Source organism: Zalophus californianus, chromosome 12, assembly GCF_009762305.2.
Source record: "Zalophus californianus isolate mZalCal1 chromosome 12, mZalCal1.pri.v2, whole genome shotgun sequence".
Lineage (NCBI taxonomy): Eukaryota > Metazoa > Chordata > Mammalia > Carnivora > Otariidae > Zalophus > Zalophus californianus.
The window spans coordinates 83,611,966-83,638,011 of record NC_045606.1 but is presented as its reverse complement, the minus strand read 5'-3'; the positions used below and the strand labels follow the sequence as shown (position 1 = coordinate 83,638,011).

At 40.0% G+C, this 26,046-nt stretch overlaps 1 protein-coding gene across 8 annotated transcripts in view; it reads right to left on the bottom strand.

The window, feature by feature from the left end:
* Window positions 1–1,202: 1,202 nt before the first annotated feature.
* Window positions 1,203–26,046, bottom strand: part of STRIP2 (striatin interacting protein 2) — a 47,828-nt gene continuing 22,984 nt past the window's right edge. For all 8 annotated transcript variants that reach the window (XM_027573686.2, XM_027573688.2, XM_027573689.2 and 5 more), the window contains 7 exons: window positions 25,519–25,616; window positions 24,945–25,071; window positions 21,851–21,951; window positions 18,525–18,591; window positions 8,024–8,128; window positions 6,985–7,189; window positions 1,203–3,862 (listed from right to left, as the gene is read on the bottom strand). In XM_027573686.2, coding sequence (XP_027429487.1) covers window positions 3,612–3,862; window positions 6,985–7,189; window positions 8,024–8,128; window positions 18,525–18,591; window positions 21,851–21,951; window positions 24,945–25,071; window positions 25,519–25,616 — 954 coding nt within the window. In that variant the 3' untranslated portion in view covers window positions 1,203–3,611. The remainder of the gene's footprint in view (window positions 3,863–6,984; window positions 7,190–8,023; window positions 8,129–18,524; window positions 18,592–21,850; window positions 21,952–24,944; window positions 25,072–25,518; window positions 25,617–26,046) is intronic.

The following is a 26,046-nucleotide window of genomic DNA, read 5'->3' as shown; positions in this document are numbered from 1 at the left end:
TTATAAATTCCATAATATTTTGTAAGACATTTTTATTACAGAAAACATTTTATCATACCATTACAGAAAAGTCTGGCCTGGAATTATAGTATACGTAGAGCAGATGTTAATTGACCATGCCCAGTATTTCTGAGATAGTGGCAGGACTTTCTTTGCTTCCACAAATTACCCTAAACATACTTAGCACCTTCGCAGAGTGCCAAAGAGTTGCCAAGTTCACACTTGACCTAGCCTGGATATTAAGGTGATTACTTAGCTCGTCAATAATAGCACTGATGAGATCAAAGTCACAAGTCTGATGGTTGTATGAACCAGTGTCATTTTTGTTCCAGAACTACAGCTGCATATTTAGTCTCAGCTAGTTTTATTGCAAATATAGGTCATCTCAAGAAGGCCTAGAGGAAAGACTTCAAACTCATCACAACTACTTGTGGGAGAAAAAGAGACCATCAAAACACTCATTCGTTTCTAGAATTGTCTTTATAGAACCAAGATTATTATTAGATGAAGAGCTGGGGGTACTATGTACACAAAAGTCAAGAAAGTCACAACTGAAAATATCAGCATAAAGCACTGAAAAATGGGTGGTTTCAAATGCAAACTGGAGAGCTGTGGAAATTCTCAAGAATCTCTAAGAAAGCCCTACCACCAATCTCAAAATCTCACTGAGAAGCTGCTGTGACTCACTGTCTACCCATATGCCTGGTTGCAACTGCCTTCCGTAGGTAGAATGTACTTCTCTGGCCCAGTGTTAGGTTTGCCCCATGTGAATGGCTTTTTGCCAATGGAGTATGAGCAAAAAGTATGTAAGTATGACTTATGCCACATCCAAGCAGGAGCTTTAAGCACCCTCCAGGTGCTTGCATGGTATGGTTTGGTGCTTGCTTCTGCCCTTTACCATGAGATTTTGTCCCAGGCAGGAGCTATTCCATCAGCCTCATGCCAGAATAAGATGATGTGTGGAGCAGAGCTAAATCTAGCAAGTTAACCTGAGTGGAGCAGAGCTGCAGCTGATCCCCAGACCCAGAAAGAAGAAATAAAGGTTTGTTATAAGCCATTGAGATTTTGTGGTTGTGTTTATATTAGTCTACCCCCAGGGAATACTACACAAGATTTTATATATTCATCTTCTTTATATATTATTCCTTTCTATATCTGTCTTTAAGACTCTTTTATGTTGAATTAAAGACCAAATTTCTAACTCCAGTTCAATTTCTTTTTATTAAAGTGCTTTCAGTAGATAAACAGTGTTATCAACAACACAAACTTTACTGAAGTATTCACAAATAAAAATCCTCTATAAATCACTCAAATAATGTCCTTCTAAGTAGTAACAGTAATCACCATTGGAGGTTGGTTAATCTGAATTTATTCCTAACCACACACATGGGTTCTCAAATTGGAAGATTCAAATCAGTTACTTTAACATATGGGGCTGGCTGTCAATACCTGAATGCTATCCCAGCAAGTCAGCAAAAAAAGGTTGTGATTTGAAACTAATCACTTTTCTTGGTATCTCAGTTTCTCCATCTGCACTGAGAATTAATCTTCCCTTAAGAGAAGACTTGTAAAAAAGTATGAAATGTTAAAGCTTAGCATACTTCTATGCCTCAGAAAGCATTCATGTGCATATTTTTAAAAGGGCAACTTATTTGTTCTTGACACAAACTAAATACTATATGGCTTTAAGAGAAATAGATTGATGACTGCTCTTTCCTTGAAAATTGTCTTTTCAGTTAAACCACATTAAAATAGATTAATAGGGTTCATAGATGATAGGCTCAGTGAATTACTTTGATTGCAGCGAGGACAGCTGTCCTACTCAGGTAAAATTTACAAATTATTTTAAGAAGTGTCATCCATTACATACTTACATTCTTCATTACCTTTCCATAAAAACAGAAGTCCTGCTATCTTAAAGCTCAAAAAGGTAAAATCCAAGCTTTAGTTAGAGTTCTGGTCTAGTTCCTTTAGATATCGTTAATAACTGTACCATGACTTCCAAATGAGACTGTGGTTGACAGAGTAAGCCATTTTTTACTAGACCTTCTGGCACAATTAAAGTGGCCTGGTGCTATCATAAAAAAGATTCAGTAGTGTCTGTATCAGGGGGGAGGGCACTTAAAATAAAAAAGCTTGAAAATATAGATGACATAATTGTGGTGACAGAAGAGAAATAAAATGATCCTGATCGAATCAGAAGCTTTTCTAAAAACCTTGTTTCTGTTGAGAAGTATGTGATTTTTTTTAAAGATTTATGTATTTATTAGAGAGAGACAGAGTATGTATGGAGTAGGGGGAGGGACAGAGGAAGAGAGAGAGAGAATCTCAAGCAGACTCCCCAGTGAGTGCGGAGCCCAGCAGGATGTGGGGATGCAGATCCAGCTCATGACCCTGAGATCATGACCCAAGTCAAAATCAAGAGTCAGACACTTAACTGACTGAGCCATCCAGGCGCCCTGACAAATATGTGATTCTGCTGTAAAAGAAGTTTAAAGAGGTTGATATTATCAACCCCTGTATTTTCAAAGAAGTGTGCAATACTTTTAGGTAGGAACAGTATATTGCTAAATCTCCATACGACACTTTGAAAGTACTCGCAGTAAAAAGGGAAAAAAAAAAATCATTGATCAACATAGAAAAATGGTAAGCTGTGATGCTGTTGCTATTCAATTAAAAAATAAATCGATCATGAGCACAAATGGACATAGCCATCTCAATAAATAAAACCTCCTGTAGTTACTTGTCATTTAAAAAATGAATTGGATGAAAAGGATAATTTTTTACAGTGTACTCAGTCATTTGAAGACTGAAGTAGTTTCAGAAAAGCATGAAACATCCTTAGAGGAGGCCTATTTCAGACTGGCTGTGGCAGAGCACTGCATGCCCTATACACAATACACAGAGAAATAATTTTCAGATTGAACATAGATCTCTTTAGGAGTAGAGAAAAAAACTTTACACAATATACCTTACTATAACATGCAGTATTTAGGTAATAGTAAATCATTATCTTTTACAAAGAAGGTGCAGGTGCTCTAAAATCATCTTTGAGCTAATAATTTTAGAAAGAGGTGTCAAAATTTTTAATTTAAAATACAGACTTAATTTCAAAGATGGCTTTGCCAAACCTCTTTTAAGTCCTAGGAATCCAGGGTAAGCAAGAAGGAAATGTTCTCCCTATTTTATGACTTGTCTCTCCCATTACCTATGATGAATGTCATGGGTCAAATGCCATTATAAACTTATTCTCACTCTTGGGGTCAGCAAAGGCTAGCCTGGTTCTGGACAAGACTAAAGCAGGGAGCAGTCCCACTAAAGAGCCTGTCCAGGACTGATCCAGTAGATTTTCAAGGCCAACTGGGCACCCAACTGACCCCAGTGCAAGTTGACCAATTTGTTGTGACTCAGGATCCTAGCCTTGCACTATCACCAGGCCCAAAGCCTCCAGAATGGCCCTGCAATACACTGGATGTCCTTGGACTAGCCCAGCTTTCCCCTGGACCAGCACTTCCAGACCTGGAAACAAAGGCTGAATGGGCAGGGTAGGCAGAGCCCCATTTATTGGAGCCTAAGCCCATCTATCAGATGTTTTGTTGTTAAGAGCTCAGTCAGTGATTCTGGAGCAGCTCCTCCCAACAGATGGGCTGTGAAAACACCTCTCTCTCCAGCCAGAGCTCATATGAATAGTGGAAATCCTCAGGCAGATCCAACCTCTGCCCTAGCACACTCTGCAAGCAGTTATCTACAGGTGAAAATTCAGAGTCCTGGGGTTTGTCATACCGGCGGCTGTTAAAAGCCTCAATGTTGGTCCTCAAGGTGCATTCTTCTGCTTGGAAGTCCCATGGCCTGGCATCGATGTCTGTGTGGGGAAGAGAGGAAGAAGAACATGTATACAACTCAGGACTCTGCTCCTCTTACCACAGAGTATGGTCTATGGGATAAGAACAGTGAAACTGCTCAGAATTTCCTTTTTGTGGAGGGCAATGTACAAAGTAAGTGTATAATATGCTGTCACTTCAGTTTAAAAAATACACTTGTATATGCAGAGACTATCTTTGGAAAGGTAGTCTAGAAACTGCTAACAGTGATTACCACTGAGAAGGAAATAAGGCCCCTGAGGGAGGTGGACTTTTTTTTTTTTACTGTACTTCCTTTTCATTATTTCACTTTCTTACTAGTTATATGTATTATATTTTTCAAAATGGCAACTCAATTCCTTTTACTGAGCTTTCCTAGGGTATGGGAGTTACCCATTTGAATGGAATCACGAGCTCTCAAGGAATGGAAAGAGGCAAGAAGAGGTCCAACAAGGAGAATCAGAATGGACCAATTACTGAAGACTTTACTGATTCCCTGTGACCTCTCCCAGCATATGATAAATGTATGTGTCAGCGTATGTTAAAATTATGAGGTGAAAGCTTCCATGAAGGTAAAAACAGAAAACAGATAATCTGCTTTCTTCTATTTATCCTACTCAGACACTTATTTCAGGGCTAGAGATACAGCTTTCCCAGATTTCTTATGTCCCACACTCAATGGTTTATCTTTTTTTTTTTTTTTAACGATTTTATTTTGGGGGTGCCTGAGTGGCTCAGTTGGCTAAGCATCTGTCTTCAACTCAGGCCCTGGGATTGGATTCCCTGCTCAGTGGGGAGCCTGCTTCTCCCTCTCCCTCTGCCTGCTGCTCCCCCTGCTTGTGAGCTCTCTCTGTCAAATAAAAAAATCTTTAAAAAAATAAAGATTTTATTTTTTTAAGTAATCTCTACATCCAATATGGGGCTTGAATTCATGACCCCAGGATCAAGGGTCACATGCTCTACTGACTGAGCCAGCCAGATGCCCCTTAATGGTTTATCTTAAGGAAGTGTAGATTGGGTTTGTCTTCATGATGGCAGCGACAATAGTTACGCCATTTGCAGGATAAAACATTTATATGTTTTAAAAATCTATAAGAATTTAAATAGTTAATTGGCTTTATGTCTCATAGAAGTTGCATCCTGGCTTGCTACCTGCCAATCATATATTTCCTTTACTTTTGTGGTTTTTTTACTTCAGCATTCTCTAAAATTTAGGCAGGTTACAAACCTCAGCAAAAACAAGTCTTTAGTTATCTTTACCAAAAACTCTTAAATACAGTTATGCAAATAATGGTCAAATCCCACTACAGCAAATGTCAGTACAATGAAAAAGTTCTCCAAAATAAATTCTTCCAAACTTGGTTAATCTATCATATCTTGGTAGTCAACCAGATATTATAATGTCTCCTAATGTGAGACAATATGCAATTCCCAATGGTACCTCAAACGTACTATAGCTGAAAATGTTTAAACTGAATCCATCGAACCTCTGGATCTAACTTTCAGTTTACTAGTAACACTAGAGATAGAGAGATAAGGCAAATGATGCCATTTCTAAATCCAGAAAGTGGATATTCAGCAGGACAACTGGCCTAGTTTTTCAATTAGTCAGCATTATGGAAAAAAAGTGAAAACAAAACACTGCTAGGTTTTACAAATTAAAGGATAGAACAACTAGATGAAATTTGTGGCCCTGGGTTGGATTATGACTTGAAAAAAATAGCTTTAAAGAACATTTTGGGGGGTGCCTGGCTGGCTCAGTCAGAAGAGTGTGACTCTTGGTCATGGGGTCATGAGACTGAACCCCACATTGGGTGTAGAGATTACTTAAATAAATAAAACTTACAAAAAGAGAACATTTTGGGACAACTGGGGAATTCTGAATATGGACTTACTAGATAAAATGAAAACATACTGATATAGAAAGATGTAGACAATGTTAACTGAAAAAAGATGATGAAATAGTATGTATAATTTGCTATCATTTAAGTAAAATGTGTATATATGCAAAGAAAAAGGTCTGGAAAAATATACAATAAGATGTTAACAGTGGCAATCTTCAGGTGGTACAAATAAGGCATAAATATGGTGATATAGTAAAAAGTTTTCTGACTTGTATTTTCTAATTGCCTTTTTTTTTTAAGTTTATTTATTTAAGTAATCTCTACATTCAACTTGGGGCTCGAACTCACAACCCTGAGATCAAGAGTCATGTGCTCTTCCGACTGAGCCAGCAGGGAAAGCTGTTTTTTATTTTTCTTTTTCTAACTGCTTTTTAATAATAAAAGGTTATTTTAATTTTAGAAATCTCTTGGAGAAACCTGTCATTTAAAGGAATGTTTTCAAAAGGAGGTAATTATCTCTTAATTTACCTGTTTTATAAAATGTAAATCTTTTTAAGCAAATTCTACCCCCAATGTGGGGCTCGAACTCACAACCCTGAGATCACTAGTTGCATGTTTTACTGAGTGAGCCAGACGGCCAGGCGCCCCTATAAAATGGATTCTTAAAAAAGATTTATTTATTTATTTTAAAGAGAGCCTACACATGCATGTGCAAGTGGGGGGAGGGGCAGAGGAAGAGAATCTCAAGTAGATTCTCTGCTGAGAGTGGAGTCCCACATGGGGCTTGATCCCATGGCCATTAGATCATGACCTGAGCCAAAACCAAGAGTTGGACGCTAAACCAACTGAGCCACCCTAAAATGGATTTTTATAGTTAATATAGGACCAGGGCACATGCTAGAATTTGGGGCAGTAACCCTAAAGTTTGTTATATCAGCACCTGACTATAATTACATACATATTTTCTCATCTAAACTGTGTAACCATTTATACCAAAAGAGTAAAGATAAATGTTTATTTAGTTTTATTTTTTTAAAGATTTTATTTATTTGAGAGAGAGCATGTGAGAGAAAGCACAAGAGGTGGGGAGGGAGGGGCAAAGGGAGAGGGAGAAGCAGACTCCCCACTGACCATGGAACCCAACAGAGGGGTGGGAGGGGCTTGATCCCAGGGCCCTGAGATCAGGACCTGAGCTGAAGGCAGCCACCCAGGTGCCTCTTATTTAGTTTTGTTTAAACCCTGGGCAACTCCTGGAGGTCAAGAGCTCTGAAAATACTCACCATTCCCATAAGCCCAGTCATCATTCATGCGGTGGCGTACTTTCTGATAGATGGCTGACATGGTTTTCATGTTACTTTTCCTCCACTGGCGCCCCAGGTACTTGGTCTGTATTTTTAGCAGCTTCAGAACATAAAGTTGCAGCATGGCCTGTTTGACCTTGAGGGCTCGCTTTAAGATTGGAGCTGATTTGAATACCACCAGCATCTACCCATTTAAAGAGGGGTGAGAGTGAAGAAAGGCAGATAAGGATCTAACGTTTCTTGGAACTTCCAACTCACAAACAAATTAAGCCAAACCTGACTGGTCTCAATACCCTGGGAATCTATGGTTCAGGTTCTATTTATATTTAGATGTCACAATTATATGTCACAATTCAAAGTTTCTAATATTCAAAGTATGTGATATAAAGAGAAAAATAATTTTGTCAGACACACATCCCATTTCTACTGTTATCAGTTTCTTATGTATCTTCTGGATACATAATTCTATATTCACATATTTTTATTAACAAAAACCACAGCCAACTACATATCCTGTCACATTGTTCCATACCTTGCTTTTTATATAACAATATATCTTTAAAAATTATTCCGTATCAATATAGAACTGCCTCATTCTTTTTTTTCCAGCCTCATTCTTTTTAATGGTTGTATAATATTCTATTATAAGGATGTACCAAAATTATTTAACCAGTTGGTCCTGTATTAATAGGCTTTAGATTGTTTCCAATCGTTCATGATTTATGCTGCAATGAATAATCTTAGACTTGCATCATTTGGGATGTGTGCTTGTAATCCAAACAACAATGCTAACTTTCCAACCAGAGCGGCCCTGGGGGAGGGTCCATATTTAGCTCCTTGTAAAGAAATGGACTGGTGAATAATTATCTCATATAGATTAAGTACCCAGAATTAGGTGTTCACCTTATGTAGCATTCATTGTCTATCTATAGAGCTCACAAAGCAGGAAGTCCATAAATATTTAAGATTTAAAAAAGTCAGTCAGATGGACACCTCTATGATCTGAAGCCCCACTCACCATGGTTCTGGAATGCTTCCATTTGGTCAGTTTATTGAGCAGCCTCAGAAGGTTAATGCAGGAAAAGAGGTTCCTCCAACAGAACTGGTTGTTGTCTCCAGCTTCCTGTAATAAGGCAGGCCCACCATTACCACACCTATAAGACTTTCATTCCCACAGAAGCCTGCAAGTCACCACTGGTCAGTTTAGGTGAGGCCTTCCTTATGAAATGCTACCTCCTCACCATTCTGCTCTTCACACACTAAGGTCTCAAAACATGCAATATTCTTCATATGAAAACACACAGCTGTCAATCCTGGATGGCTGCACCTAGAGCAAGTACTGATTAGAAAGAGGATACATGAACATAGGAACTTCACTCAAGCAAGCCTTCTTGTGTAAGTTCCTGCTTTAGAATCAGAAAAGAGGTGATAGAATTTTACCCCCATATAGCTTATACTTATATAAGCTGTGTTTGTAACTGCTAGGAGTTATTCTGGTAGATCCTTTCCCTTCCCTTCACTTCCCTTCCCTTTCCTTCCTTCCTTTCTTAAGTAGGCTCTACACCCAACGTGGGGCTTGAACTCACAACCCTGAGATCCAGTCACATGCTTTGCTGATTGAGCCAGCCAGATGCCCCTGTTCGGGTAGATTTCAAACTATGTTGGATGGATCTGATATTCATTATGATTGAATTTTTTAATCATCCTCCACCCTCCTTTATCAAACCCGATTGCAGTAAATTGCCTAATTCTCCAGCGTGGAAGCAAAAATGGCAGATGGTAAATTCTAACCAGGTGTTTTTCTTGTATGTTTATTGATAGCTTGTGAGCACCCAACCAGAGATAACAGATGGATGTCAGTTTAGAAACAGGTATCTACTCACAGAAACATCTTTCAGGGACAAAAATAAGAGCCCTTCTGGATTTGGGGGCCTGTAAATATACTGAAGTCAGAAGCTATATAAATCAATGAGCATGCATGGTGGCCAAATTAACATCTTGGAAATTCCTCATGCCTACAATTTGATAGGAGGATGTAAGAGTAGGAGACAATGTGTAGAAGTGAGCTGTTGTCTGAAGAATGGAAAATTACCCCTTCCTTTCCCAAATCAAATTAATCCAAAGCAAGCAAGACAGACATACATCTAATGTGGAATGAACATCCAGGATTTTTGAGAGTATTAGGCTCTACTAAGAAATAAATAAGACTAAAGGTCAAAAGGTTTCAGGGAAACTTTTTAGAAATATTATTAGAAAAAAATGTTCTCCTTTCTATAGTAAATGTTCAATATTGTGTTTAGAACTAGTCCCCGGAGAACCATCTGTTTCCTTCTAAGAGAAATTTTCATGAGAGTTTCCACTCTAGTGCATCAGCCAGTCGGCTTGCCCAAAAGAGATAGGTTCTACAGATAGGTTCTACAGATGTTCCATCTTGTGTGGCTAACAGAAGAATGGACTTTTAAATGTTTATTTTTTTTTTAAAGAAGCAGGGGAAACAGAGAACATATGGGGGAGGCTATGTATATCTCCACTGTGAGCTTCCTTTACCCTGATTTTTAATATAATAACAGCAGAGAGAGCCTTGCATTCCTTAGCACCTCAAAAAATAACATGGGAGGGGTGTCAGCTAGCTCAGTCAGTAGAGCATGCGACTCTTGATCTCAGGGTCTGAGTTCAAGCCGCATGTTGGGTGTAGAGCTCACCTTAAAACAAAACAAAACAAAACAAAACAAAAAACAAAAAAAAACACAAAAAAATGGGAGTAGGGGTGTGGCTTGTAGAAGCAGCACTGGAGTAGACACTAGGAAACCTGGATTATGGCTTTGACCCTGGTTGTATGATGGTAGATAAGTCATTTCCCTGTTTCTTGTAAGGGGTTGAATTAGATCATCTTTAAGATCCTTTCACCTCTGATCATTTAATAGTACTGTGATTTATCTCAACTTTCTCCAGTTGATTCAAAAGTGAAGTTTTAAGTGAATGTTAGCTGATCGTGGCGGCTTTTTCCTCAAAGCTCAGTCTCAGGAGTCCTAGGAAAGACACCCTAGTTCCCTCCTGAAGATAGTCTCATGTGCCCAGGGCCTTGCTCTCTTTTTTTTTTCTGATAATGTTTCCCCACCAACTAAAACTAGCCCCACTTCCCACATCACCAGATGTTGCCTGAAGTGGGCACTGATAGAACACATGCTTGTCCATGGCTGTCTCAGGATAGCGGATCCCAGGCTTGTTGTCAGTTTGCAGCAACATGCTCTACATGGAGCCCTGCTCAAGCCTTCTGCCTTCTTCCAACCCAACACATAATCATTTTCCAGCAGACCTTTATCTCCATGGGGTGCCTTTTCAGATTTGCCAGATTTGAGGGGTTTTTTGTTTATTCGTTTATGTTCATTTAAGGCAAATTGCCTGCTTTCTCTTTTTTTGGGAGGGCAGGACTCAGCATATTGAGTAAAATGTAAACTTCTGTGGGGGGATATATCTTGTGAACAGCAGCATTTGGCCATATTCTCTTGTGTCTGATACTTTACACTATCCAAAGCAAGACCTTTACTCACTTTCTACCAGTGCAAGTTGAAAGAAGAAAACATTTGCCTATGTTCCACTTGCATACATAAACATCTGTTTACAAAAACAATCCCATTTACAACTACACCAAAAATAATAAAATACCTATGAATAAACTTAACCAAAGGGATGAAAACTGTACTCTGAAAACTATAAAACAATGATGAAAGAATTAAAGAGGACACAAAGAAAGGGAAAGGCATTCCACGCTCATGGATTGAAAGAATATTATTAAAATGTCTATATTACCCAAAGCAGTCTACAAATTTAATGCAATCTGTATCAAAAAACCAACAGCATTTTTCACAGAACTAGAGCAAACAATATTAAAATTTACATGAAACCACAAAAGACACTGAATAGTAAAGACATTTTGAAAAAGAAAGACGAAACTGGGGGTATAACAATTCCAGACTTCAAGTTCTATTACAAAACTGTAGTAAGCAAAACAATATGGTTCTGGCACAAAACAGACATATAGATCAATAGAACAGAAGAGAAAACCCAGAAATAAATCCACAATTATATGGTCAATTAATCTTTGACAAAGGAGGAAAGAATATACATTGGGAAAAAGACCGTCTCCTCAACAAATGGTGTTGGGAAAACTGGACAGCTACATGCAAAAGAATGAAACTGGACCACCTTCTTTCACCATACACAAAAATAAACTCAAAATGGATAAAACACCTACATGTGAGACCTGAAACCATAAAAATCCTAGAAGAGAGCACAGGCAGTAATTTCTCTGACATCGGGCCATAGCAACTTCTTTCTAGATATGTCTCCTGAGGCAAGGGAAATAAAAGTAAAAATAAATTATTGGGACTACATCAAAATAAAATCTGCACAACAAAGGAAACAATCAAAACTAAAAGGCAACCTAGGAATGGGGAAGATATTTGCAAATGACATATCCCACAAAGGGTTAGTATCTAAAATATATAAAGAACTGATACAACACCCAAAAAACAAATAATCCAATTAAAAAATGGGCAGAAGACATGAACAGACATTTCTCCAAAGAAGATATGCAGATGACCAACAGACACATGAAAAGATGTTCGATGTCACTAATCACCAGGGAAATGCAAATCAAAACTACAATGAGATATTACCTCACACAAGTCAGAATGGCTAAAATAAAAAACACAGGAAATGACAAAGATTGGTGAGTGCTTGGAAAAAAAGGAACTCTCTTGCACTGTTGGTGGGAATGCAAACTGGTTCTTCAAAAAGTTAAAAATAGAACTACCCTATGATCCAGTAATTGCACTACTTGGCATTTACCTCCCAGAAATACAAAAACCCTAATTCAAAGGAATACATGCACCCCTATGTTCATTGCAGCATTATTTACAATAGCCAAGCTATGGAAGCTGCCCAAGTGTGCACTGATAGATGAATGGATAAAGAAGATGTGGTATATAGATACAACGGAGTATTTTTCAGTCATGATAAAGAATAAAATCTTGCCTTTTGCAACAACATGGATGGAGTTAGAGAGTATAATGCTAAGTGAAATAAGTCAGTCAGAGAAAGAGAAATACCATATGATTTCACTCATGTGGAATTTAAGAAACAAAACAAATGAACAAAGAAAAGAAAAGACAAACCAAGAAACAGACTCTTAACTACAGAGAACAAACTGATGGTTACCAGAGGGGCAGTGGATGGGGAAATAGACGATGGGGATTAAAGAGTACACTTATGGGTGCCTGGGTGGCTCAGTTGCTTAAGCGACTGCCTTCAGCTCAGGTCATGATCCTGGAGTCCCAGGATTGAGTCCCACATCGGGCTCTCTGCTCAGCAGGGAGTCTGCTTCTCCCTCTGACCCTGCCTCCTCTCATGTGCACACTCTCTCTCATTCTTTCTCTCTCAAATAAATAAAATCTTTAAAAAAAAAAGTACACTTCTGATTAGCACTGAGTAATGTATAGAATTGCTGAATCAGTATATTGTATACCTGAAATGAATATAACACGGCATGTTAACTATACTGGAATTAAAATTAAAAACTTAAAAAAATTCTTTACATACACCTTGTGTTTAAATATTCAGTTCAGGGATCACATCCTACCCGTTTATAGCATCTCTAAGGCACCACGAGGGTTCTGTTCTCAAGATCCATCTTAGCCCAGCTGAGTGAGCCAAGCCAAATAAAAACGGAGGCTTATGCCAGTTATGTGGATAATAACTCAAATGACTGCTGGAAGAACAGAGTGTTTCTTCCTTTTGTACAGAGGAAATCAGATTGGTTAGAATCTGAGCACTAGAAGAGCCTTAGCTTTTAGACTTGGCTAAGTCTAGTCCAATTCTGTCATCCACAGAAGCAAAACCTGAGGCTCAGGGAAAGGAAGGGCTTGCTTCAGGTCACATAAGTGCCCCAACCAGGGCCTGAACCTCTATCTCCAGTAATTCACTGATTTATAATACTCTGTCTTTATTTACTGTTCATCTTCTATTGCACTCTTGGAATCCTAACACAGAAGATGATTCTGAGAGAAAATTCGGTTTGATCCCCCGCTTTCTCAGCTTCTTCAAGACCTAATGGTAAAGAAGCTCTTTCTTATATGTCCTATTACAATTGTTATTTCAAACAAGCAGAAGATAACAGTTTCCAGAAACAACAACAAAAATAGTGAGGGTTCCTGTATTAAAGGGGAGCATCTGACTGAGTTTGGTCAGCCCATGATCAGACTGAGCTTTTAAAGAAGTGCTTCTAGGGGTGCCTGGCTGACTCAGTTGGAAAAGCATGCGATTCTTGATCTCAGGGTCCTGATTCCAGCCCCACGCTGGGGGTAGAGATTATTTAAATAAATAAAAACTTAAAAAAAATAAAGAAGTGCTGCTAAGTGTTAAGTCTAATACAACTCAAACCTTCTTGGCTTATTAAAGTTCCTAGTGATGATTATTATTTTCAGATTGAAAACCAGCTCTTCACTGAAAATCAGAATTACTAATATTAGCTTGGTTGTTATATAATGAATCCATGGGAGTTTTGGAAAAGTTTATGCTCATCTGATGGCCCAACCTCTTCCTTTTATATGTGGAACTCCTATAGCCTACAGGAAACTTGCTCAAGATAACTTAGAGCTGTAGTTCTGTCTGCTTTTCCTATACTTTTTTTTTTTTTAAGATTTTATTTATTTATTTGACAGAGAGAGAGAGATAGCGAGAGCAGGAACACAAGCAGGGGGAGCGGGAGAGGGAGAAGCAGGCTTCCCACCGAGCAGGGAGCCTGATGCGGGGCTCGATCCCAGGACCCTAGGACCATGACCTGAGCCGAAGGCAGATGCTTAATGACTGAGCCACCCAGGCGCCCCTGCTTTTTCTATACTTACAAACTAGTCTATTTCTTTGCTTTAGGCTTCAGATTTTCATGCCATGTCAGCCCTGCATTTATTTGAACCTATTTGAAAAAATATTTGCTAGGTTTTAACACTTACTGATTGAAAACTCACAATAATAACCACTTCTTGGTAAATGATTCTTTTGATTCATTCCATTATTATGGTTGACACAACTGAAAATTAATTCATATTTTTAGCTTAAACTTTCTTTTCCCAAATCATTATAGAATAATTCCCTTATCATATGGATTTCTGACAATTAAGTTACTGCTAGATTAAGGACCCAGATATCATAAAAGAGAGCTATAATTCTTAAGTGGTGTGAGTAAAAAAGAAGGAAAGAGAAGAGAAAATCTCAAAATCATTTGGGGAGTTTTGACAAACTATTTGTGCCCTGGAGAGGGATCTGGGCATGTGAGTTTGAAAAATCATTCCAGAGGGGCGACTGGGTGGGGCAGTCGGTTGAGTGGCTCCAACTCTTCGTTTCGGTTCAGGTAGTGATCTCAGTCTTGTGAGATAGAGCCCCGCATCAGGCTCTGTGCAGCATGGAGACTGCTTGAGATTCTCTCCGTCCCTCTCTGCTCTTCTTTTTACTTGCATGTGCCAGCGTGTGCACATGCGCTCTCTCTCTCAAATAAATAAATCTTAAAAAAAAAAAAAAGAAAAGAATTCCAGAGATTCTCATCTCCTCTAGTACAACCATTACAGAAATGGTGACTTAACAGGAAAACTGATAAAATGTTAAAAAACATTTATCCATGGTCCTTCCTCTATATAGACATGTCATAGAACATGGATAAATACCTTATGTGTTCACATTATATCTAGAACAGAGAAACAATAATGCTAAAGGCAATATTGGTTTTAAATAGTGATGGTGAATGTCAGAAGACTTTATTTAATAAGGTCATAAAATCATTGGTTAAATAATGCCTGAAATGAATGCTAGAGACCTTAATACTTGAACATGATTATATTCCAATAAGAAAACAAAAACCAAAACAAGAATGACAAAAGTTTTCTGGGATATCCAAAAATATCTGGATTAGGAAGTTATAAAAACAAAATTTAATAAGGAGAGATGAAAGGATCAGGTACATAAATTTAAGCGATATGTGTTTTTATAAGTCTTTCTGAATATAAATCAAACCCAAATTTGAGGAATTTTGCAATGAACTGCCTTTTAAAAATTAACTTAATAATTTCACTTGCATATATCTAAAAGGAAATGCCAAATGTTTCTTTGCAAATGGCTAGGTCATGCAAATTCTGACTCATTGTTTTCGCTCTACCTAGCTATTAAGGCCTTGGACAACACTTCAGCACTCTACCCATTTCCTCATCAGTAAAGGATGGGATTTGGCAAGATACTAAGAATCTTCTAGCTCTGATGCTCAGTGATTCCATAAATACTACTTTTTCTCATTCCTCCATTCTTAATTTATAGGCCTACTTGAGCATCTACATTGTTCAAAATATGCCCTTCTTTGTATGTGAAGCTACTGTTGCTAAATCACATTCTGTAGTAAAAAACAAGCATTTTGAACTCTGGGTTGGCTTTGCAGCAGTGACAATAGATTTACACAGAATTTTCCACATTTTTTTTGGCCCGAATCTCTGTAAGATAGGAGAGGAAAGGAGGATGGAGTGTAATCTGTATGATTTCTCTTTAGGACCAATAAGCCCACAAAGCAAGCAGACCTACAACCTTACCCTCATTTCAACATACTCTAAAGTAGTGGTTTCTAAAAAATTTTTTTTATTGCACATATCTCTCAGTAAATAATTTTTATTGTACGCCTAAATATACACATTTACTTCTAAGTTAGAAATGCATTATTGTAATGACATTACGTATGTTCTAATATACACATAAATATAGAAAGTAAAAAGGATATTGATACATACAAAAGATCAAAATATTCCATCCCCCAAAGCATTATCTTGCACACCCTACTTTTTATACCACTGCCCTAAAAAACCATCAAAATACTGAGCATTCTACAATATTTGTTGAAACCATATCCACTGCCTTTTCTAGCAACCTCCTTCCAAAGACCCTATCCATCTTCCACACAACCATACATTCACTATCCTTCCCTCATATTTGGAATTTAATGTTTTCCTACTTTAGTGGATTGAATTTGAATACAGACATTTGGAGATACAGAAATTGTAAGCCTTCCTATACTAGGGAAACTTCTCAGTACATGGGTAAGGATGGCCTATTGTAGAGCTAAGTATTTTGACAAAATGGGAAGACTTTAGAATTTGGAGTTACACAGAGAATATTGAAATAAATGCCCAACATTAGTAGAGAGCAATCATTTTTAAAAATTAAGGAGAATATTATGTGTAGCTATTAAAAATCAAGTTTTCAAATATGTTCAAAGTCACATTGTGAACATTTAAATTTTATTATGTGAATTGAAACATACAAAGTCCTTATTTTCTTAAATAATGTATGTGTGTACATATATGAATTAATATGTACATATATATGGTGATTATAGGAAAATATTAACATGTCGTTACATGTAGGTAGTATAATTAAGGTATTTTTGTTTTCTTCCCCATATTTTCCTGTATTTATCCAATTTTCTGCAATAGTATATAGTGATTTTATAACCAGGAAAAAAAAACTTGAAATATTATTTAAAGAAAATCCTCCACATTTATAAAAGCCAGTATATTTTCTGTTTACAATTAATTTACTGAGCCTGGAAAAGAGACGCATTTTACTCATATAAACATTAGTCTTCTCTGAGTACAGAAGCCATCAGTTTAGATAAACAAACCATTATATTGAGGACCTATGTGGAGTAAACTTGCTAGTTACTTAAGCCCGTGATTAGGCTCTGGGGAAGTACTTACACCATAAATTTAAGCCAACAAAAAATCTGTAGTTACCAAATGAAACCACCAGGTGCCACTGTTGCTTTGCAGAAAGGAGAAGAACACCTAACACCAATTGGTTTCTTATTTAGCATAGATTAGTGCTTTCACCTGCTCAAGGATAACAATAAAATCTTCTCAGAGGCATAACAATTATTTCAATAATGTTATATTCATATCCCCAAAGGTAAATCAGAAGAGATTTGAAGGTATAGTTCCCATCAATTTCCTACATATGGGATTGAGAAAAGAGAACGTACTGTATCAAGAAATAGATTTCAACCATAAAAGCTAACTTTATGTTTTGAAATACCCAACTAATAGGAGCATTTTAATGCTGTTCACCACTGTTTTCTGTGAGAAAGTGCATTCTTCATTCTAACTCTGAATGGCAGGGATGTAAGTCTCCACCCTGGCTCTGCTACTTTCAACTGTAAGGTTTTGGCAGTTAACTCTCCATCTATAAAACAGTAATATCAAGCTTATACAGTTATTTTAAAGATTGAATAACATCATGTGCATAAACAGGGTTATTAGACAACTTATTACTTCTCTCTGCAGGGATAAGAAGTTCCCAGCTTCCTTGGCCACTACATCTAAGTGAGACAGGAAATCTCTGCCCTGATGCTAAAAAGGGTGCTAGACTTAATATCTTAGAACATGGGTCTTTTTCTAATTCAGGATCTATCATTTATGAGGAGTGGACCATGACAAGTCACTTCATCCATTGGGCCTTCTGGTTTCTCATCTTTGAAATAGGGGATTGAGCTAAATGGCTCTCAGGACCCCTCCAGCCAAGAATCCCATGGTTCTATAAAACCTGTACCACAGAAGGTATCATTCTATTTGTGCCTAATACACTTTCCTGATGCAACATTTCACAGGTATTAAAGTTGGGGGGCAAAGGGCTGTGGGACACATGGGTGCTACCATCCAATCATTTAGTATTTGAGCTCCTTTCATGTACCAAACATAGTGCTAGACTCTGGGGATATAAAACTGAGGATGATACCATCTCTTCCTTCAAATAGTTTTTAGTCAAATGGAGGAACAGATAGATATCCAAGTACAATGCAACAGGGTGAGGGTATGGACTTGAGTATATATCTAAGGAGGCAGACAGTTGATCTTCAGTATGCTGTTGATCAGTTAGTTTCATGGAATTCAAAGTAATTCTGAGGGACTTTTCTGATTTGCCTAAAGTTGTTTCCAGGATGAAGAAATTTCTGGGGCATTCTTCTGTGGCTGTTACCAACTTCTGGCTTAAAGAGACCTAGGCAAGATATCTTCTGAAGTACACACTCCTGGGTTTTATAATCTATATGAAAATGAAAAGTGAATACCCTATAGCATAGCAGAAAGGAGACAGATCGTTGTTTGGAATAGACCAGTAGAGCTTCTTCTGCCATTTAGCACAGATGTTCACATTCAATTTCAGTCCCATTATCTTTCTAAATTCCCTCTCCTCCTTAGTGTTTGTCACTGACCCTTTTCTCTTCTCTGCAAATTGCTATGCTCAGTTTTCCCAAATTTTTCTCAACTGGGTCAGCAGCTCTAAACACCCACTGCCTCTGTGCTCTTGCCAATATGCCTTTATTGATCTGAGACTCCCAAACCAGGGCATTACAAGGCTGGAGAAGAAACAGAAGAGCAAATACCAGCTGCTGCCATCTGGCAATTTCAAAAGCTACCAAATCCCCCTCTGCTTACCAGACTCTCTGTAGTAAGCTCCGGCAAATCCTGGATGGTACAGCAAGGGTAATCCAGGACCGAGATGCTGCAAAATGCAAAGAAAGGGGCAAGCTTTAGGGAAATGGAAATGGCAGTACCTGGAATGACAGGAATTATTTCTCTCCAGCAGGCCCCATCTATTTCCCAAATTGCTTAGTGACCTCAGCTGAAACAGGGTTGTGGTGCCAGGCAACCATGGCACCACATGGTTCCTCATGAGAGGAACCCACAGAGTTCCTTCAGGCCAGCCCCCATCTAGCAGATGCAAAAGAAAGCAGCAAGAGAGCCTCTGGTATAGCCACCTCTCTCCTTTCTTCTGTAAAGAGTCCGGACACAGGTGCACTTCTGTTTGTGTACTTAAGTGTATGCTTGTGTATACGTGTGAACTGTGTTCCCAGAGATGCTGCCCAAACTTAACCCACTTAGTAACAGTCTGTGGACGTGAGGATGAAATGCAGACCATTCCTATGTCCTTTACCAAATGTTTCTGAAAGCCAGGAGCTCTGGGAAATGATCACGGAAGCCATTCTTGAAGGAAGCTTAAGACGGAGGCAGCTTCCTGCAGCAGGGCCAATCTAGTAGCTCAAGAATAGTAATAGCATTGGGGCATCTGGGTGGCTCTGTCAGTTAAGCGTCCAGTCCAACTCGATCTCGCCTCAGGTCATGATTTCAGGGTCATGAGATCAAGCCCCATGTTGGGCTCTGTGGTGGGCATGGAACCTGCTTAAGATTCTCTCTCTCTCTCCCTCTGCCCACCCCTCCTTGCCCCCGCTTGCACTCATGCATGTTCTCTCTCTCTCATAAAAAAAAAAAAAAAAAAGGAATGGTAACAGCATCTGCCCCCAGAACTGACAGTGGGGGACTATAAGGGAGCTGGAGGCTCTGTGGTGAGCCCAGGGAAGCAGGCAAGAGTAGGTAGGGGAAATGAGGCACTGCATTATGACAGGGACATAGTTACTCAAAATTACAGTTCTTCCTTTCCTTTTCTTTTTCATTGGTACAAGGCAGAATTTAGCTCATCTCTAATGCTCCTTCTGATTCTGACATTCTATAACGTTTATAACCTATCTGAACTGGATCAAGGATGTTGGCAAAGCAAGGGCCATAAAGAGGAGTATGGGGTTTCTTGGACCTGTCTCTACATTTCTAAAGTCAAAACTCTATCCAAGCAAAAGGCAACAATATATTTACCTAGAAATGTTTACCTTTGTCCAAGAAACCCACAATGATAACCAAGGTAGGAGAAGAGAGGGCAGTGGATCTACCTATAACATTGCTCATCATCTTAATTCACTCTACTGGATTCTCCCAGGGCTGCCAGTTCTGTACTTACTGCTCCATTAGTATAAACATTCTTGGCTGGCTTATCCACTTATCTACCCACCTCCCACAAAGCCCCATGGCAAAGTAGATGCTGGCAACCAGGAAATGGGGGCAGAAAATCAAAGATAGATTTGTTCCATCCTCTGTGAACTGAATTCTAGCCTAAGGGGGCAAAAAATAAAGTTACAAGTTTCTGGAATATCTCTATATTGTAAGAGCCATGAGCAAAGTGTGCAATAAGGGGCTATGGGTGTTCCAAGTTCTCAGGGATTATGCCGCAGTAAAGCTTGCAGGTGGTGCAGAAGAGAACCATCTTATCCAGGCTAAACTTAGTTAATGATGTAGTCTGGCACTACCATTCTTCCAATTCCAAATAGAACCTAATGGACACCTATCAGATTATTTGCTCCTCCCCTTCCAGGCCCATGGTGGAGGTTGGGTATTTAGTTCGTGAACCCCGGCCATACTTGATTGATCCAGGGGTGGATCTCTAACTGGAAATGTGGAACAGGACTCTCATATGTTTATCTTAACTGATACTTATATAAAAGCTCTATGATATAGTCAGGAAATGTATTATTTTAATTTTAAGATAAAAATAGTGTGGCTCAAAAAAACCAGAGAGTCCTTACTTGAGATTACATAGCTAGCAAATGGCAGGTCTCATGACTTCAAGTTCCATGTGTGTATGTGCACTTCATTTTATTTTTTAAAGATTATTTAGGGGCACCTGGGTGGCTCAGTCAGTTATACGTCTGCCTTCAGTTCAGGTCATGATCCTAGGGTCCTGGGATCAAGCCCCTCATGGGGCTCCTTGCTCAGTTGGGAGCCTGCTTCTCCCTCTCCCTCTGCTCCTTCCCCTGCTTGTGCTCTCTCTCTCAAATAAATGAATAAAAGCTTTAAAAAAATTTATTTGAGAGAGAGAGAGCAAGTGGAGGGAGAGGGAAAGAAAGAATCTCCAGCAGACTCCCTGCTGAGTGAGGAGCCCAATGCAGGGCTCCATCCCAGGACGCTGAGCTCATGACCTGAGCTGAAATCAAGAGTCGGACACTCAACTGACTGAGCCACCCAGGTGCCTCTGTGTATTTTAAACTACATATAAGTAGGCTGCCTCTCCATGGTGAACTTTTAGGCAGTTTAAGACTGGTGAGGCACCAGTCTCCCGGCCTTCTCTAGTCACCCCAAGTAATCAGATCAGCCTCCTTCTACTTTAGGAACTCTGCCTCTGGTAAACTCTAGTTAACATGCTTCTAGTTCTTGTGGAAGTAGCAAACTAAAAAACAAGGATTTACTCTGTAACTCCCAAGTCCCCAGTTGGCTGGAGGAGTGAAAAGCAATTTGTATTCATAGTAATTGTGACCAGAAAACAATCTGCGTTTTGATCCTGCCTCTGCTGCTTACTTAAGTCGTCTCACTAGCATGTTGAGCAAGTAATTAACCTCCCTGAATTTGTTTACTAATTGGTGAAGTGAGAATAAAATTTGTTGTAATGCCTCTTACCATTACTGAGGAGATTAAATAAAATACCATATATTTGTTTTATTACAAACTGATCTAAATAAGGGTCTGTTAATTACCTTGAGTTACAAATTCTACATAACACTACAGTTTACAAAGTAGTATAATTGTTACAACTTATGATTTATACTAAGATCAGGGCTGGCCAGATAAGAAGGCTGTTTCACAAAAAAACATCTTCTGGATCCTTCTGCCATAGGGCTAAAATTTCATTGTTGCAGTTTTATTTATTTGAGTTGTGACATTTTTTAGTTTTCAAAACTATTAAAATACAAATACCTCTGTGAAGAGGCCAAACCACACACCCCATCAATTAACACTTCAAGGAAATTAAATTTAACAGTGACAGCTCTAAGATAGAAAGGACTAGGGACACAAGGAGAACTGAAAGGCTCAGAGATGATGTATATTTCCCAACCCATCCCAAAACAGACCTTTGAAATAAACCTGTCCAGAGTCCATACCTGTTTTTGGCAGTGATGTAGGACAAGATATTTTGATTGAAGAACTTCAGGATCAATGGAATGCAGTTGGCAAATACCAAATGTTGTGATACATATTCAAACTGAATTAAAAGATCAAAGCAGAAAGGGCTGCTTATTTGGGGGATAACAGAAAGTACACATGAAAAATAAGATTGGCAAGTACAACTCTAATATCCATTCCTAACAATATCCACTGTCCACTTGTGTTATCAGTCCTCCTGTCTGAGAAGTGGGGAGAAGCATCATCAGCCAGCTCATCCTGCATGAAGGGGGATAATCTGCAGTGTGTGTATGTTGTAAACACCTGACCAAAAGCACAAAACATAAACAAGGCAGAAAGAAAATCCCACTCCAGATAAATAGAAGGAATTGCTGCAATATTTGTTCCTAAGCTCAACAAGAAAGGAAGGCTCCCTGAGGGAGCGGTCTTCCATACCAAACCTCTGGTTCATAGTGTTTTAGCAGTGATTGATACAGCAGGAACAGGTGCAGCTTATTCCCAGCAACTGCTGGCATCGTTCAGTCCAGACAGATAAGGCACATAGCAACCAGCTGAACCACTGGGATGTGGACTCCAGCATGAGTCTGTCTGGTTCGCTGCATTATCCCTGTACTTACATTATCAGTATTTTATTTTATTTTTTTAAAGATTTTATTTATTTATTTAACGGGGGGGGGGACACAGCAGGGGGAGCGGGAGAGGGAGAAGCAGGCTTCCCGCCGGGGCAGGGAGCCCGATGCAGGGCTTGATTACAGGACCCTGGGATCATGACCTGAGCTGAAGGCAGACACTTAACCGACTGAGGCCCCCAGGCACCCCCATTATTAGTATTTTAATGAATGGATCAACAAGAGCCCTTCAGTCAACAGATATTGCACTGGGGTGCCTGGAGGGCTCAGTTGGTTAAGCGTCTGCCTTCGGCTCAGGTCATGATCCCAGGGTCCTGGGATGGAGGTCCTCATCGGGCTCCCTGCTCAGCAGGGAGCCTGCTTCTCCCTCTCCCTCTGCCTGCCTGTCTGCCTACTTGTGATCTCTCTCTCTCTGTCAAATAAATAAATAAAATCTTAAAAAAAAAGATACTACACTGAGAATAAGTCCAAGATTTCTTTGATGGGCTAAGTCCAAGATCTCTTTGATGGGATAAACACCAGAAATAGGGGTTCCATTTTGCTCTCTTGAATTTGGATGGGGTTTGTGTCTGGGAAGACCTAGTGGGCAGTGTCCTGGAGTGCAACACCTGGATTTTGCCTGTGACGCACTGAATATCAGACACAGTTTGCCTCCAGATCCAGAACCCAGACTGCTGGGATAGTACAGAAACTGGGTTGAAAAACCAGAAAATTGTGGTGTTTTAAATCCCTTAGCTTTTCCTGATCACAAGAAGTAGCCATGGCAGCAAGCCAAGCTGCCCTCTGCCCCTGGGTGTGTGGTTAGAGGTGGGGAGTCAGCTTGTGCTGCCCATTTCTCTCCTCTCAAATATTTTCTCCCTGGCAGCCAACCTGGGGTATTTTCCAAAGCTCCAGATGGAGCAGCCAATACATACCCACTATGAAGTTATGGAAAATGTTTTTCAATTTGAAATTTGTCTGTAGCCTTGTAGGGATTCACTGACACTGACACACACTGGCAAGGCCCATCAAGCCACCCACCTGTCTGGCTGTTGATCCACATACTGCCCACCAAGAGATGCAGACAGAAAAAACATATCCACGGTTCTCTGTTCTTTCTACTAGGAACACTATCTCCCACCCACCCGTACTCCTCCCAGCCCTGCTGTTGCTCAGCAAATACTGGCAGAAGAAGTGTGAGCACCCAGGACACCCATAATATACCCAAAGATGTCTCTGAATGTACTAGAGTGGAGAAATACCCTGATTATATAGTCAAACCTGTATGGACACAGACCCTGCAGGAGCCTCTGTACACTCTGAGAATCTGCTGTTCTAGCAGCAAGCTTGGTTCTGACTTCTTAGGAGGAAAATGGGGCAAAGACACTGGGCAATCATGAGGAGCCTCCTCTCCTCCCCATGTTCTCACCACAGAGACCATCCACTCCCTGCCCCCAGGTTCCCTGATATTTGGCAATGCCCACAGTACCAAGTCCAAACTCCTCAGCCTGGTGAACAATGCCTTCGTGGGAAAGCAGCTTCTTAACCTTTCTTACGCTCGGCTTCCTCATTTATAAAACAGGGATAAAATAAGACCTACCTCATAGGATTAAGAGAATTAAATGAGATCCCCCATGAACTTAAGAGAGTGCCGGGCACATTATAAGTGCTCAACAACTGTGTACTACCATATGTATTATGATCTGCTCCCTGTCCATCCTCTCCAGCTCCATGTATCACCAGGCCGCCCCATCTCCCCGTACCCCAGGGAGAACTCCAGCAACATTTAAACAGTCTCCAAAGGTACTTTGCTCTCTCTCCTCTGGACTTCCATAGATTAACATTTCTGCTTGAAATGCTTCCTATCTTCCTTCCCTGACAACTCCCATATCCTGACTCACATCTGTTTCTTTAGGACTCAGGTTAAAAGTCACCTCTTCTCCATTGCAGGTTGGATTACCAGCCAGTGCTTACCTGTATCATGCACTTACCATTCCATAATTAGCTATTTATATATCCATATCCTTTACAAGACTTCAAAGTCCTTAAGAGCCAAAACCATGCCTTATTTTAGGATTATATCTCAAATGTTAGAAAAGGGCTTCACATATAGAAAAGTTTTTCTACATAGTTTTTCCTCACTTTTTTTTGTGGAATGCTTAAATCCTGTCTTGCACTGCTTCAAAGCTGGCTGGGCACATTCCCAAGAAGCCAAGGATTCCTACCCACAATCCTTGGATAACATTCAAAGGACACAGACATCTGCACCTGTCTAGGACAGTTCCTCACATCCCACTCCATACCCCCACGCAAGCTTGTGCAACAGGTAGATGGATTCCCCGAGGAGGACAAAGAAAAGGCTGAAAGATGTTCAACTGGACTATAAAGGCCCCTAGGCTCCTCTTTGGGAGACAGGGCCTGGAGAACACCTGAGACCTGTGGAGAAGTGCTGCTAGCTGCTCACCTGGTAGATGTGGTTCAGTTTGAAGTGTTTGAGGAGGAGCAGGAGCAGGGCAGAGATACTCTTTACAATGATCTCCTTGTGCCTGTTCACATCAATGCCCAACTTCATGCTCTGGAGAACAGTGATGCTACAATGGGGAGAGGAGTGAGGGCAGAGAGTAGCCTTAGAGAGAGGCCTACACGGACCCAGGTATTTGGGTCAGAGACAACGTATACAAGAGAGCCAGAACTTGGGAGATCTGAACTTCTGTACTAGGGAAACCTCCAGGGTTCCCACTTAAGAGCCTGTGTGGAGAAAAGCTCCTTTGCTCTTTTTGTTTTTCTCTCTCCTTTGGCAAGCTCATCTCTTGGCAATGTCCACCCACATACCTATGCAACCAGTCACTGGCACTGATGATGCCCTGTAGACCATCAGTTTTGAGCTAAAAAGAACCCAACAGAGAGCATTGCAGTGGAAAGGGGAGAGGAGATCTCTTTGCTGACAATCCCTCTGTTATCAAGGTGGGGTGGGGACAAGAGAGATGCTATAGACAAAACAGCTAGCATTCAGCAGCCAACCCAGTTGAAGCACTCACGGCATCTCCTCAGGCAGGACATCTGCGAGGATATTGATAGAGTCTGTCTTGGCTTTGGAGGTGGGGGCTGCAGCCAGCAGAATCTTAAGTAGAGCAATCTAGGAAGTAGAAAATGAGGAGATCCATCTCTGCCCATCCCATTCAACAAGGCTATTTTTCCATACCTCAACAGCCCTATGAGAAGTGTTTTAGGGGCACCTGGGTGGCTCAGTCGTTAAGTGTCTGCCTTTGGCTCAGGTCATGATCCCAGGGTCCTGGGATCAAGCCCCGCATCGGGCTCCCTGCTCCACGGGAAGCCTGCTTCTCCCTCTCCCACTCCCCCTGCTGTGTTCCCTCTCTTGCTGTGTCTCTCTGTCAGATAAATAAATAAAATCTTAAAAAAAAAAAAAAGTGTTTTAATGCCTTCTTCTACATTCATTCCTCAATAACCAAATCTCCCCAGCCTCCAGAAGGGCAAACAGGTGCCTAGTCCTGAAGGCCTGCCTGTGAGGCTCTAAGGAGCCAGGGAGCTGTAGGCTGTGCTGCTTC